Source organism: Rasamsonia emersonii (genome assembly GCF_000968595.1).
Source record: "Rasamsonia emersonii CBS 393.64 chromosome Unknown ctg1118621760237, whole genome shotgun sequence".
NCBI lineage: Eukaryota > Fungi > Ascomycota > Eurotiomycetes > Eurotiales > Trichocomaceae > Rasamsonia > Rasamsonia emersonii.
Window position 1 is genome coordinate 64,051 of NW_013563135.1, and position 12,331 is coordinate 76,381.

Sequence of the window (12,331 nt, forward strand, 5' to 3'; positions counted from 1 at the left end):
ACAATAAACTTCAGATTCATGTGCCCTTTGCCATTCATCACACTGATTATTTTTCGAGCTGCCGCCGGCCACTGGCTGCCAGGATAGACAGACGCGCTACGCGACAGGGCGAAGAGCGACTAGGCCGGGACCAAGACTCTGTCAAGTGGAGGCGCGATGCAGGGTTGGCTCTGCTCGAGGTGATCCACGAATGAATGCGTCCAGCCGGGTCCACTGTCGGAGAAAAATCGTGCAAAAGGTGGCCAACGGACGGGCATTACCGCTGGTTAGGCACGAGGTGATCTGACATGGGCGACAAGCAAGAATGACGACAGCCCGTTTCGATGTGGAGAGCCGTCAGACGGCCGACGCACTCCCCTCGCTCTCCCTTGAGCCGGAAAAGTGGGCTGGCGACGTGCAACTTTTGCTTATTTGCTTTTTCCTTGCATGCATGATGCTTCGTATGCTTCGCCGGGTGGCAGCACTGTGCCCTGTACGGAGTATCGAGCGATGATCTCAGAACCCCAATTGTCACCTCCTGCCGCCCTGTCTGGCTGATCGATCTGCAGCACACCCATGCCTCCCGCATGCTAGTTTGCTCAAGAGGACAGACTGCATACGATCTTGGGTGGCTCACGATCCCTTCCTGGGCAGCGTTGCCGATCCGACATCGGGCCAATGCGGATCGGATCTGTCCATCTCGAGGCAGATCGGTTTTCTCCTGACGACAACCATGCCTCGGCGGGCACGCTCTCTCCCTTAGCGAGTAGCTGCGGGGCTCCCGTTCTCTGGCGGTCTCCACGCTCGTGGTGACGGGCCTCAGGTGGTGAATGCTGCCAAGCATTATCTCCAGGACCACGGCTGGGATTGGTGTTGCCAGTCATGCAGTACCTGCTTCGTTCAGGCTTGTTTCTGGACAAGACAGGGACAGACAATGCTTAGTAGGGCGCGGAATTGTTGCACCCCATTTAGTGAACTATTAAACTCACGGCACTTGCCTTGACATAACCCTAGGGTGTCTTATAAGAGCAGTCTTCCCCAAAGCCCTTACTACTGTTTTACTCAGGTAAAGTCGTCTTTGTTTAGGACCAGATTGTTGTCCTTCATAGTTCCCTCCACGGGGCTCAAGCGTCAATATCATTCACCGTTGTCCTCTCCTGTCTCCCTATTCTTCTCATGGCCTCCACGGTCCTGGAGCCAGACATGGGTTCCCAGGACAATTCTAAATCTCAGTTCCCCCTGCCGGAGCTGTCACACGTGAAATCGGTGCCAGAGGATGACTTACATGACCTTATCTGCGTGGGATTTGGTCCTGCGTCTCTTGCGATAGCTATTGCTCTGCATGATGCTCTCGACCCCAGACTCTCTAGATCACCTGCACGGGGCCACCCTAAAGTGTGTTTCTTGGAGAAGCAGGAGCAGTTCTCGTGGCATTCTGGGATGCTGCTTCCTGGTTCCAAGATGCAGATCTCTTTCATCAAGGATCTGGCTACCCTGCGTGATCCGCGGAGCGAATTTACTTTCCTCAACTACCTCCATAACAAAGGGCGGCTCGTGCGGTTTTCGAACCTCGGGACATTCCTGCCATCGAGGCTGGAGTTTGAAGACTACATGCGGTGGTGCGCAGAGCGGTTTAAGAACGTCGTGGCCTACGGACAGGAAGTTTTGGAGGTGGTCCCTGCAAAACCCCAACCGGGAAGCTCCGTCGTCGACGCGTTCATCGTCTTCTCGAAGGATGTGAGGACGGGAGTCATATCGGCGAGGAGAGCGCGACATGTGGTCATCGCCGTTGGGGGCAAGCCCAAAATCCCTCCGAACTTGCCTTCGCACCCACGAATTATGCACTCTTCCGCATACTGTACGACTCTACCAGCTCTGTTGAAGGATGGCTCCAAGGCGTATCGCATTGCCGTCGTGGGGAGCGGTCAGAGTGCGGCGGAAATATTCCACGACCTGCAGGTTCGATACCCCAACTGCAAAACGACCTTGATCATGAGAGACTCGGCTCTTCGTCCCAGCGACGATTCACCATTGTAGGCCACCTTCACTCGTCCTGACTTGGAGCGTCGCTAATGGTGCAGCGTCAATGAAATCTTCAACCCGGAACGAGTCGACGAATTCTACCGTCGGTCACCCGATGAGCGTCGCAACGATCTTGTCGCCGATCGAGCGACCAACTACGGCGTCGTCCGGCTCGAGCTGATCGAACAGATCTACCATGACATGTACATCCAGAGGGTCAAGAACCCCAACGAACAGGAATGGCAACATCGTATTCTCCCCCGTCGCCAGGTGACGCAGGTCGAATCGGACGGTCCAGATGGCCCACTTCGGATACGGATCGATCCGGTGACGTCTTCCTCCGGTCCCGAGAGGACAGAAGTCCTGGAGGTTGACGCCTTGATGGTGGCGACCGGCTACGTGCGAAACGCGCACGAGGAGCTGCTGGCGAAGGTTGTGCACTTACGACCGACGGGTCAGGGTGACAAATGGCAGGTGCGCCGGAACTACAGCGTGGTGCTGGACCCAAGCAAAGTGAGCCCGCATGCGGGAATTTGGCTGCAGGGCTGTAATGAGAGCACGCACGGGCTCAGCGACAGTCTCCTGTCCGTGCTGGCGACGCGAGGTGGAGAGATGGTAGACTCGATTTTGGGGGACCAGCTGTATCGGCAGACGGGCAGCCGCGCGATGCTATGATGGGGGCCATGGAGAATCTCCGAGGTTGAGCGGGCGGTCTACATTGCATGTACGGAGTAATCTGATAGATGCTATTACTGTCATAAAATTGAGTTCGTCGATGCTTTGGGGGCCGTTGCAGTATACCGACAGTAACACCATGAACCACGGTTCAAACGCGCCATGCCATGCCGCCTCGTAATGGGAGATAATAGACAGTTCAGCCAGTCCGTCAGCAAGCGATACCGGCGAGGAGAGAGAAGAAGCCTCCGCGCGTATCCGGACCCTGACCCTGGTCCAGCAGTGATGTCTTGGCAGGGAGACGACAAGAGTACGGAGTATGGAGTTAGGTAACTTAAATATTTAGCTTCTTAGTACGGAGTACTACGTCGGTCCAGCTACCACCACCATCGAATAGATAGGATGGAACTAGTCAGAGCGACTGACTGCTGGAGTCACTAGAATGATAGAATCCCGGCAATGAGTCAATGGGTCAATAACCTGGCGTTCCTCGCCGAGAAAACGCCCAGCTGCTAATTGCATGGATCGAATTCTAGGGCCCAGGCTAGGAAACTTGGTCAGGGTCCGGTGCCATGCCTCCTCCATGGTCTGCGGTCCACGGTCCACCAGGCGGGCTGGCCTATTGCCAAAAAAGGAAATAGTACGATCAGATAACGGGGCCAAGGAAGCTAAGGGCGACGAAAAATTTTTATCTGATCAAACTTCATCGTCAGCATCATCACACCTCGTCATTCATCATCATCATCATCATCATCATCACTTCTACCGGGCTGGCTCCACATTGATTAATAATTAACAATTAAAATTAAAAATACCACTCATGCGGAGTATATTCTGAATTGTAATAATTATTTATTATTTTACTCGAGCAGAACGGTGAGAAGCAATAGCATGCTATCTAAGCTGAGAGCAGTTGAACTGCGGAGAGGTTACCACTAATCAATTAATAATTAATTAATTATTTTTTTTCAAATAAAAAAAATTGCTCTGTTTTCTCCTCACTCACCTCGACAGCCACCTCGACTCGAGACCAGACCGGCTTCTGCAATTCCGTCTCGTACCATAACCATAATAAAAGAAGCCAAGCAAGCCACGCCATGCCGTTCCATGAATTCGCTCCTGCTATCGGCTAGCTAGACTATATACCTAGCTGCTGACGGTGTCCTTGCCCCACGAGTCGACTAGTAGGACTCCCCGTACGGTGTACTCCGTACCTGACTCGCTAGTCTCGCCGTCTGTCCGAGGTGGACCATGTCTTGGATGATGGGCCCTTGGAAGGAAGTCCGAACCCGAGGAAACAAAACGGACGAGACGAGACGAGTCAGACGACTCGGCACGAGGTGAGAGTGTGAGACTAGACTAGCCTAGACTATTAGTATCAGATCAGTCAAATCAATCAATCATATCAGATAATCAAATCGATTAATCAGGCGGTCGATATAGCCGTACTAGATACAGAGTGCATGTACTGTACTAGTAGTACATCAATAAAACCGCTGTTATTGCCATTGTTACCGTAATGAAACGAAAAGATGGAATGGAAAAATTTTCTGTCCTGCTCGGGGGGACTTGGTTGCCCCGCCTATCTGTCTGTCTCTTGACAGAAAGAAAGAGAGAAAATCCGAGTGCTCACCATCTGTCTGTCTACCTGCCCGCACACCGTCTTCCATACAGGCTTATATATGTATATATATATAGTAAATCAGGAGTCTAGACCATCTGACTGGAATGAATGGAGGTACCTAGCAGATAGGCAGGTACTAGGTACTAGCTAGGTACATGCACTGATGTACTCCGTAGACTACGGTCTACCTCTCTGTATACCAAAAATGCCATTCTTCTAAGGACTTACTATCACTGAAGCAATGTGCTGTGCGTACATAGCATCTGTATGTTCTCCTGAATAAAACATATGTAAGCAGGAGTATGTCCTTGTCAACCACGGACCAATATTCCAGAACCACTCACTCATCACCTTTCTTGAATGCTCATCACTAGCTAGCTGCAATTATTTCCATACATACATGCTGGGTCTCTGGTATTCTTGTTCGTCAAGAAGAAAAATCATTCGACAAATTCGACAAAGGTAGACGCATGCAAGGTCATTAGCAATGATTATGTCACGCTCTATATGCTGCAATCCAAACCCAATTCTGCTGATACTGAGCAGCGTCTCTGATGCCATGCCATACTGTACATCAAACTCCCCGCTCTGGATCGTCGCCAGCAAGACTCATATACGCAGTCCCGTTTTCACCGCTATGCATCCTCAACGGAGGCTCGTACATGCGATAGTAGTTCACAATCTCGCCATCCAACATCGCCGAACCGGGCTCCCTTTTCCTGAAAATCGGCGCCGGATCGCACCAAAAATCGCGGCAATTCGTGATAATCCCACGGGAAAACGGGTTCTTTTGCCTTGCCGAGCGGCCTTGCGCAGTCGCAAAAAATGTATCAAGTCCCAAGAGCTTCTTCCACTGTTCGAAGCAGCCGTGGCTTCGATGAGGATGCGCCGCCGGGGTCGCTGCCGGATTAGGGCCATGTCCGGCCGATGTGAGGCCAGCCGCGTCAAGAGACGTAGTCCCAGCTGCCAGCGCCGAGGTGATGGCCTGCGAGTGTGGATGGGCATGCTCAATAGAATGGCCTCTCATGTTCTCATAAGTCGTTTGGTTGCGTGAGATCTGGACCAACTGCACGGCACAGAGCATCGTGACCCAGATCAGCTGAAGACTCGTCCATATCGTGAGCACAAGGGTAAAGGTATCCCGAGAAACGATGCTACACAGAACGTCATTGATGATGTTGCATTGAAGCTCTGCCGGGTCCGGTAACAGCTCGATATCTACGCTCATTAGCCTGCATTCGACACATTGAACAATGCCAACACTCACAGGAGATGGTCAATTGTATGAACAACAGAATGCCAATCTCCAGACTGACGATATACTGTACAAAATGACGGAGATTGTTCACCCCGACGCAATTGTCAATCCATGGACAGTGGCTGTCTGATGTCAGTATCGTATGGAAATCTTCCAGCGAAAGGTTCTTACTGATCGTGTTTCGCGACACATCGCCCACAGCGTCTGCAATGTTTGCTCCGCAACGGTTTCCGGACCATGCAATGAATGCAAAAGTGCTCCTCATCAAATTTCCAGTCGTCAACCAGCTCACGGATGACTTCTCTCTGCTGGTTCCTGCTTCCGAGTTTAGGCACATAACCTGGATCCTCAGTCATCGAAAGTATGTAGAAATACGTCGTGAGGCTATAGAATATCGCGAAAAAGATATTTAGAAAAGGCCGAGCCGCCCAAGTCACTATGATCGTCAGCAGCTCGTCGCAGGCCCGACTGCTGCAGGGTCGGATCTTACCAGGTAGAATTTTCATGATATATCTGACCCCGACCCAGAAGAGACTCGCAGCGAAAACACCTGCGAGATATGGCTAAGACGGGTTAGACAGCCAAACGACAAAGAGAAGAAGTTCGAGCATACCGTCCTGTGAAGCACTCGGAACTCGCCAGGTCCATTGTTGGCCACCTGTTGTGCTACCCATTGCAATCCATAGACACCCAAGGCTGCAATCGGCACAGACAAATATATAACTAGGTGACTGAGGATCCAGATGATCGCAAAGACTGTAAAGAAGGGCCAAAGAAAGAAGAACTTGGATAGGGCACTTTTGCTGTGCACGAACATCGTCAGACCCAGGGGAAGGACCTTCAGATTCCCGTCCTTATCGTAACCGCAGTCATTCAGCGCCCGGTGCCAGATCCGCGTCGTTCTCATCTCCGCAGCCACCGTTGCCGGAGTCTTGCCATCCCTTGTCTTCGCGAACCTGTCTGCGCCGTACTCCACGATCTTCTGGATACAGGGATGCGATCCTTTCACCAATGCCCAATGCAACGGTGTTAATCCACCTTCGTCCGTAGCGTTCACATTTGCACCCCACCGCAAAAACAGATCAACACAGGCCGGGAAGCCTTTATACGCCGCCCACATCAGACCAGTATGACCTTGAGGATCGGTGACATCGACGGGGATTCCCTGGTGGAGTAGCAGAGCGAGCAGAAAGGCGTTTCCGTCGATCGTGGCCAGGTGCAGAATGTTGTAGCCTTGAACGTCGGTAAGCAGAGGGTCGGCGCCTCGTTGAAGAAGGAGGTCGACGATATAATAATGACAGCGCTGGGCAGCCCACATAGCAGGTGTCGCGACAGACTCTCCTCCCTTCGCGTTCACGTCCGCTCCGGAATCCAAAAGGAACCGGCACATGGCATATTGATTGTTGATAGCAGCCCACTAAACACATCAGTAAACGAATCCAACAGCTCGAGAAGAAGTAGGTCCTCGGAACAAAAGACAAAGGCATACGTGTAACGGCGTTATCCCTTCCTCATCTTTATACTTCGCGTTGTACTTCTTGCTGTCGAACAACTTCTGCATCGCACCGATTTCACCCAGTCGAGCCAGCTGCATTATGTCCTCCTCAATTGGCAGCGACGCCTTCGCTCCGTCGCTGCCGGATCGCATATCCTTCAGCTCGACGCCATCGTTCGGTTGCGTAACTTTCGGGGGTGCTGGAGCGGCCTTCCCTGTTGGCGCCGAAGGGGAACTGGGGCTCACAGGAGTATCGTCTGAGGAGAGCGTTCCGGAGGTCATGATCGATTTGTTTTCCTCAGCAGGCGATCATAAACGGGAAATGATGTTGCACTTTGGTAGGTAAGCACCGAGAGAGGGACAAAAGGCGGAGGATGAGTCGGATTGCTGTATCCCCAAATGCGCAGCTACAATGCACTCTGACCTTGCATGATCCTCATTTCAATTAGTGATTAAACTGATTGCAAACCCTTGACTACCAAGGGTGTCAAGGAGAAGAAAATCAACAACGAGGGCTGGGGGAAGCACAGCTTTCCATGTCTTTTTTGGGGGGATCTTTGCGCGAGTGCATTAATTAGGCGGCTTAGCTTATGTCCCGACGTGGCTCGGCCGTGCCGCAACGAGGCTGAGTTCCTCCTGTAGATCAATAACAATTGACAACTAAGAGCGTTATAATCCTAATGATGACCAATACTGCGCAGTCTTTAATGAGCTATCAAAATCCTACAATATCGAATTTATTTGTAATCAGAATCTGCTTGAGGCTATTTTCATTCAATCTCCATTTAACCGGGTTATCTAGTGGCACCCAATCCGCCACTATTATTATCTGGGTTTATCATACACATCATACAGATAACCAGACACAACATGTAACCAAAGTACAAGAATGCTCGTCATACCCTGAACTCCGCTACGACCGGAAGCAGATAATGCTGACAGTTAGAATTGTTAAACCATACCAAATCATGCAAAGACGACGCCAAATATGCGAGTTCAGTAGGTTGTTTCCACAAATCTTTCTGATGCGTTAAAGACATATACACGAGTGCCAAAGAATCACGGATTATCCGGCGCTCCAGCAGCGATCTCTTTTGGTGCTGATGTTGATGCGATGAGCGCAGAATCATCGCGGCCCTCGCCCAGCTGTCTCGTGTCCAAGGTCATGTCTGGTCGAGACCTCTCACTGTAGCTCCGTAGAAATTTGGCCTCACCCATAAGCATATGGGCGTCGACTCGCAACTCAAAGTCGGTGAGGAAGCAGAAAGTGATCTCGAGACGAGTGAGCTCCCGCTCAGAGACACCACCGACCCGCGCAAAACGGCTGTGTGGATAGCTGAGATCTTCCAAAGCCTTCATTGCAACCCGAAGACCAGCAAGCACCAGTCGATGGACATTGCGAGGGGTAACCAAGATGATCTTTTCCACCATCGCCATCCTCGTGATGTAGAGACTGGTAGCTAGATAGACAGCGGTAGACATCGGACAATACTTATGCAGCCGTAGCAGGTAGTCCTCCAGTGAAATCGGGGGAGCTTTCTTCGAATAGAACCGCTTCGCCAAAACATTCTGCTGGACTGTTCCGGGCGGAGTCGCGCCATCAGAATTGCTTTCCGCACCAGACCAGTGAAGTTTGGTTGCCTTCGATGATGCATTGTCCTTTGCGACGCGGGGTTCGGAGCTTTCCAATGACTCGCTCGATGCAGATGTAGGGGCCATCAGAGTGGTAGGAGGCACGTCGCCAGTGATTTGAACAAGATTACCCAGATGGGCGGAGAACATCTTCAAAGCCTCCATTGGCGCAATGTCAAAGACTGCTGAGTCGCCGCTAGGTTGTTCATGCACACCTGCAGGGTTTGTATGCTCTTGAATAACCGGAGGATCAGAGCGCTGGGAGGATTCGAGGCGCGCATGTTGAGATCCAGCGGAATCGACTTCTTGACCCCCAGCAATCTGGCCGTGGCTATTCATCGCGCCAGTGTGTTGTGACATGTCGGCCTTCTTCGCTGAGGCTCCTCAAATCGACGCGACTGCGGTTTTGGAGCTAGAAGACAGTAAGAAATGAAAACAGGCGCACCTGATGCTACAGGCGGAAGTGACTTCTTTGATAATTGTTTCATTGTATTCTCGCGTCCTTCGCGGAATACTCACGCGACACGCTGCCGACCCTGACTAGATCACTCTGTGACTGAGCGGAGGAGCCGCCCATGCAGAAAGGATGGGGAGAACAGCGAGCGGAATCACGAAGAACGAGTATGTGGAGGACTTGGGAACAGCAATGAATTAATTGACTTCACAGCCCCATGTCTTGGTCATTTCTACAGAATACCAGCTGGTTAGCAAGAGGAAATTCCGCCCAGAAAGGACAGGTAGATCTGCTCACAAAGCCATGCGGAAGTATGCAAACGAGCCGGAGTGAAAGTGAACACCTATATAGCTTGATAGTAGGGAGTCATCTGCACATTACAACTGGTTTTTTCACAGTGGAAAAGAAAACTGGACCGAATTACCATTCTGAAAATTCTCGGTGAGATTTGGCCTCCTGCTGAATTTTTTAGCCGGGGATTGCTGCAGCGGATCCTCCGTCCCCAACCCCACGCGGCTCCCGCCCTTAGCGCTGCTAGCCGGCAAATCACACTGCATCTTTGGCATTCATGCTGCTATTTATGCAGCTGCTCCAGATGAAAAATCCCGAGATCTGGCATAGACCTTCACCAGCAGTTATTCCGCATCCTTAATTTACTAAAACACAATCTTAGATGAGCATTTGTACAATACAATCTGTTTGGGAATCTAACCTGTTTAAGATGACATATCTCTACAAGTATTTACAAAGACAAAATCTTGGACAGAAGAGAACATAGAGAAGTTGTATAAATGTACATGTATTTGATTTGGCAGGAGCTAACTATACTCACTTGTCGAAACTTGGCCTGGGAATTAACAAATACAGGGGAGAAAAAGAACGATTGGATGCTTGAAATGACAGCGAGGCCGCAAACATGGACAATATAACAGCGACAAAAAGAAAAGCAAGATTGGGTATCTGCTAATTTTACACTCTTGAACAATCACAGTCTGTGAATGCCATTTGCCAAGTGAAATAGATGTATTTGCGAATTTCTCGCCTTGGATCAGTTTCGAAAGTGATCTTTGCTTAACACGCTTAACGACGCCCGAAAACACCGCGTAGGAAGCCTTCTTTCCTGTGCCGCGCCCTGGCCTCCGCAATGATCCGCACGCCTTGATCTCTCAGTCGACGGTTACCCTCTTGAATGATCCGTGGCGGCGTTCGCTGCCATGCAGGCTCTGTCCGATGTGTCTGTATATTTTCCTGCCTATTTCGCTCGACTGATGGCTGTGACGAAGAGTTTCGGTCAGTAAACCGGCGGTGACGTTCCGTCTCTTCAACATGTCTCTGCTCTTCAGTGGCGTCTTGGACAGGCTGTCTAGCACGTCTATGCTCCTGTTGGGCAGGATGATGTTGTCGGCGTTCACTGCGTGCGTTATTCCCTGCATCATGACGAAGGACATCATGAACTTCTTCATCGTACTCGGTAAACCCGGCGAATCGAACATGTCGATGTGCAGGTGAATCTTGTGAACTGTGAATGTCTGTTGCTTCAATTGGATCTTGTCCGGGACGGTTGTGGATTATCACTGGGGTAGATGGCGCAGTTTGCGGTCGCCTTAGAGGGACGCGTTCAACCGCCGGACTTCTTTCTCTTGGACGTCGCGGCTGCCTTGTAACAGGCGGCGGTGACGATTGTCTTTCGGTAGACTGAGTGGAAATGATCTCTCGAGGCAGAGATGAGCTGGCAGCTGGCGGCCGGTAGGAGTATGGTTCAGAAAACCTACGCGATGACCGGGGTTCGCGGGAAGTAGGGTGACTGTTACGGATGTTCTCGCGGACCCTTCCATCCTGCATGCGCTGATTTCGGGCTTCTCGTGAGCCTCTCCTCGAAAATGGCAGCGAAAGCGCACGCAGAATGTCCCCGTAGGTAAATGTCCGAATATTTCGTCTGTTTCGAGAGCTTAGTCGCGGCTCCACCTCGACCACAGCCGACGTATCATAACCAGGACTGATACGGCTGTGATCGTATCGCCAGGCATGTTCATGGAAGATCTCGCCAAGATCATGGATGCGAGTCAGGCTGCATAGTCTGTTGCCGTTGCTGCGAGGGCATTGGTAAATTGTTCGCCTCGTGCGAACACGATCCGGGTAGACGTCTCTCACTTTCTCGATAACGCACATTCTATTTGGCCCTATGTATCTTTTGATGCAAAGAGGGACAACTTGTAAAACAAGATGTCCCTCCACAACCTGCAAGCGAAATGATGACTGGCAGTGTTAGAGAATACTGCAGAAGAGCTAGGACAGGAACGGTAGGGAAGGAAAAACTGCTAAGGGCAACAGAAGTCATACAGGCCAGCAATAACCTATGGAGCCCACTGACTCTATAGACAAAGTCTTGTGTGTTCTCTCTGCCTTCGACTGGAAAGGCAGATCGAAAAGTCATGCATGTAGCGAAACATAAGGTAGGCGTTTTTCAGTTCAGAGGTTGGCTCAAGCAGCAGATGATGCGGCGAGATCAGCGCGAGAGGAATAGAAAAATCGGAGAATAAATTATATCAGCCTTCCCAGGTCTGAAAAGTGACTTGAAGTAGATATAATGGGTAAACAAAAAAAAAGGATAAACAATAGCTGACTGGCTGATTGTTATGCTCAGTCGAAAAAAGACGGCTTTGTTTCTGCACAGGCTGTTTTGGCCATGAGGCTGGGTTAAACCTAGTATTAGCCAAAGCCATAAGGAACGAACGGGACATCCAAGGAGCAGTCCTAACATCAATGCGGGCCCATGTAGGCAACATAGGGAGAGCGATGTTGGATCTGATGAACAAAGCCGCTCTTAGGAAGTATACGCCAGTCACGGGGGCGCAGTTGCCAGTCAGCTGGCCGAACAATCAGCATCGTGCCACTGATCCCGTGAGGAAATGTCGGGGCCAGATGAGCGACGTCATAAGGCTCACACAGGCAGTATGGTCTTGAGGAGTTGTGGATGTGACCTAAGGAAGTTGGATATAGCCTGGTACATATGTATGTACCAGGTACAAGTAATTAAATCATTAGACATTAGACAAACAGCTTTACATAAACATCAACTGTGGTATCTAGGCTCTGTTGAAATCTATGCCTTGCTCAAACCACTGAGCGTAAGCCCAGAACACGTCCATGACAGCTGAAGGTGCAAGTCATTCTTTTACTATGCATGTCTGC

The 12,331-nt window shown here is 50.7% G+C and overlaps 4 protein-coding genes across 4 annotated transcripts; 1 reads left to right on the forward strand and 3 right to left on the reverse strand.

The window, feature by feature from the left end:
• Positions 1-1,182: 1,182 nt before the first annotated feature.
• T310_5100 (uncharacterized protein) lies at positions 1,183-2,705 on the forward strand (the record flags this gene model as incomplete). Its single annotated transcript, XM_013472042.1, has 3 exons — positions 1,183-2,012; positions 2,061-2,514; positions 2,574-2,705. 3 exons carry the CDS (start codon positions 1,183-1,185, stop codon positions 2,703-2,705), a joined length of 1,416 nt encoding a protein of 471 aa, XP_013327496.1.
• An 865-nt stretch (positions 2,706-3,570) lies between these two features.
• On the reverse strand, positions 3,571-7,335 carry T310_5101 (Palmitoyltransferase SidR; the record flags this gene model as incomplete). Its single annotated transcript, XM_013472043.1, has 11 exons — positions 3,571-3,594; positions 3,683-3,795; positions 3,891-4,035; positions 4,310-4,351; positions 4,529-4,678; positions 4,881-5,518; positions 5,568-5,680; positions 5,730-5,898; positions 6,049-6,121; positions 6,172-6,975; positions 7,048-7,335. 11 exons carry the CDS (start codon positions 7,333-7,335, stop codon positions 3,571-3,573), a joined length of 2,559 nt encoding a protein of 852 aa, XP_013327497.1.
• Positions 7,336-8,112: 777 nt separating this feature from the next.
• On the reverse strand, positions 8,113-9,045 carry T310_5102 (Cyclin-dependent protein kinase complex component; the record flags this gene model as incomplete). Its single annotated transcript, XM_013472044.1, has 1 exon — positions 8,113-9,045. One exon carries the CDS (start codon positions 9,043-9,045, stop codon positions 8,113-8,115), a length of 933 nt encoding a protein of 310 aa, XP_013327498.1.
• Positions 9,046-10,219: 1,174 nt separating this feature from the next.
• T310_5103 (uncharacterized protein) lies at positions 10,220-12,331 on the reverse strand (the record flags this gene model as incomplete). Its single annotated transcript, XM_013472045.1, has 4 exons — positions 10,220-11,395; positions 11,764-12,006; positions 12,085-12,120; positions 12,260-12,331. Coding segments are annotated over 4 exons (1,527 nt in total), but the record flags the coding sequence as incomplete, so codon positions are not given.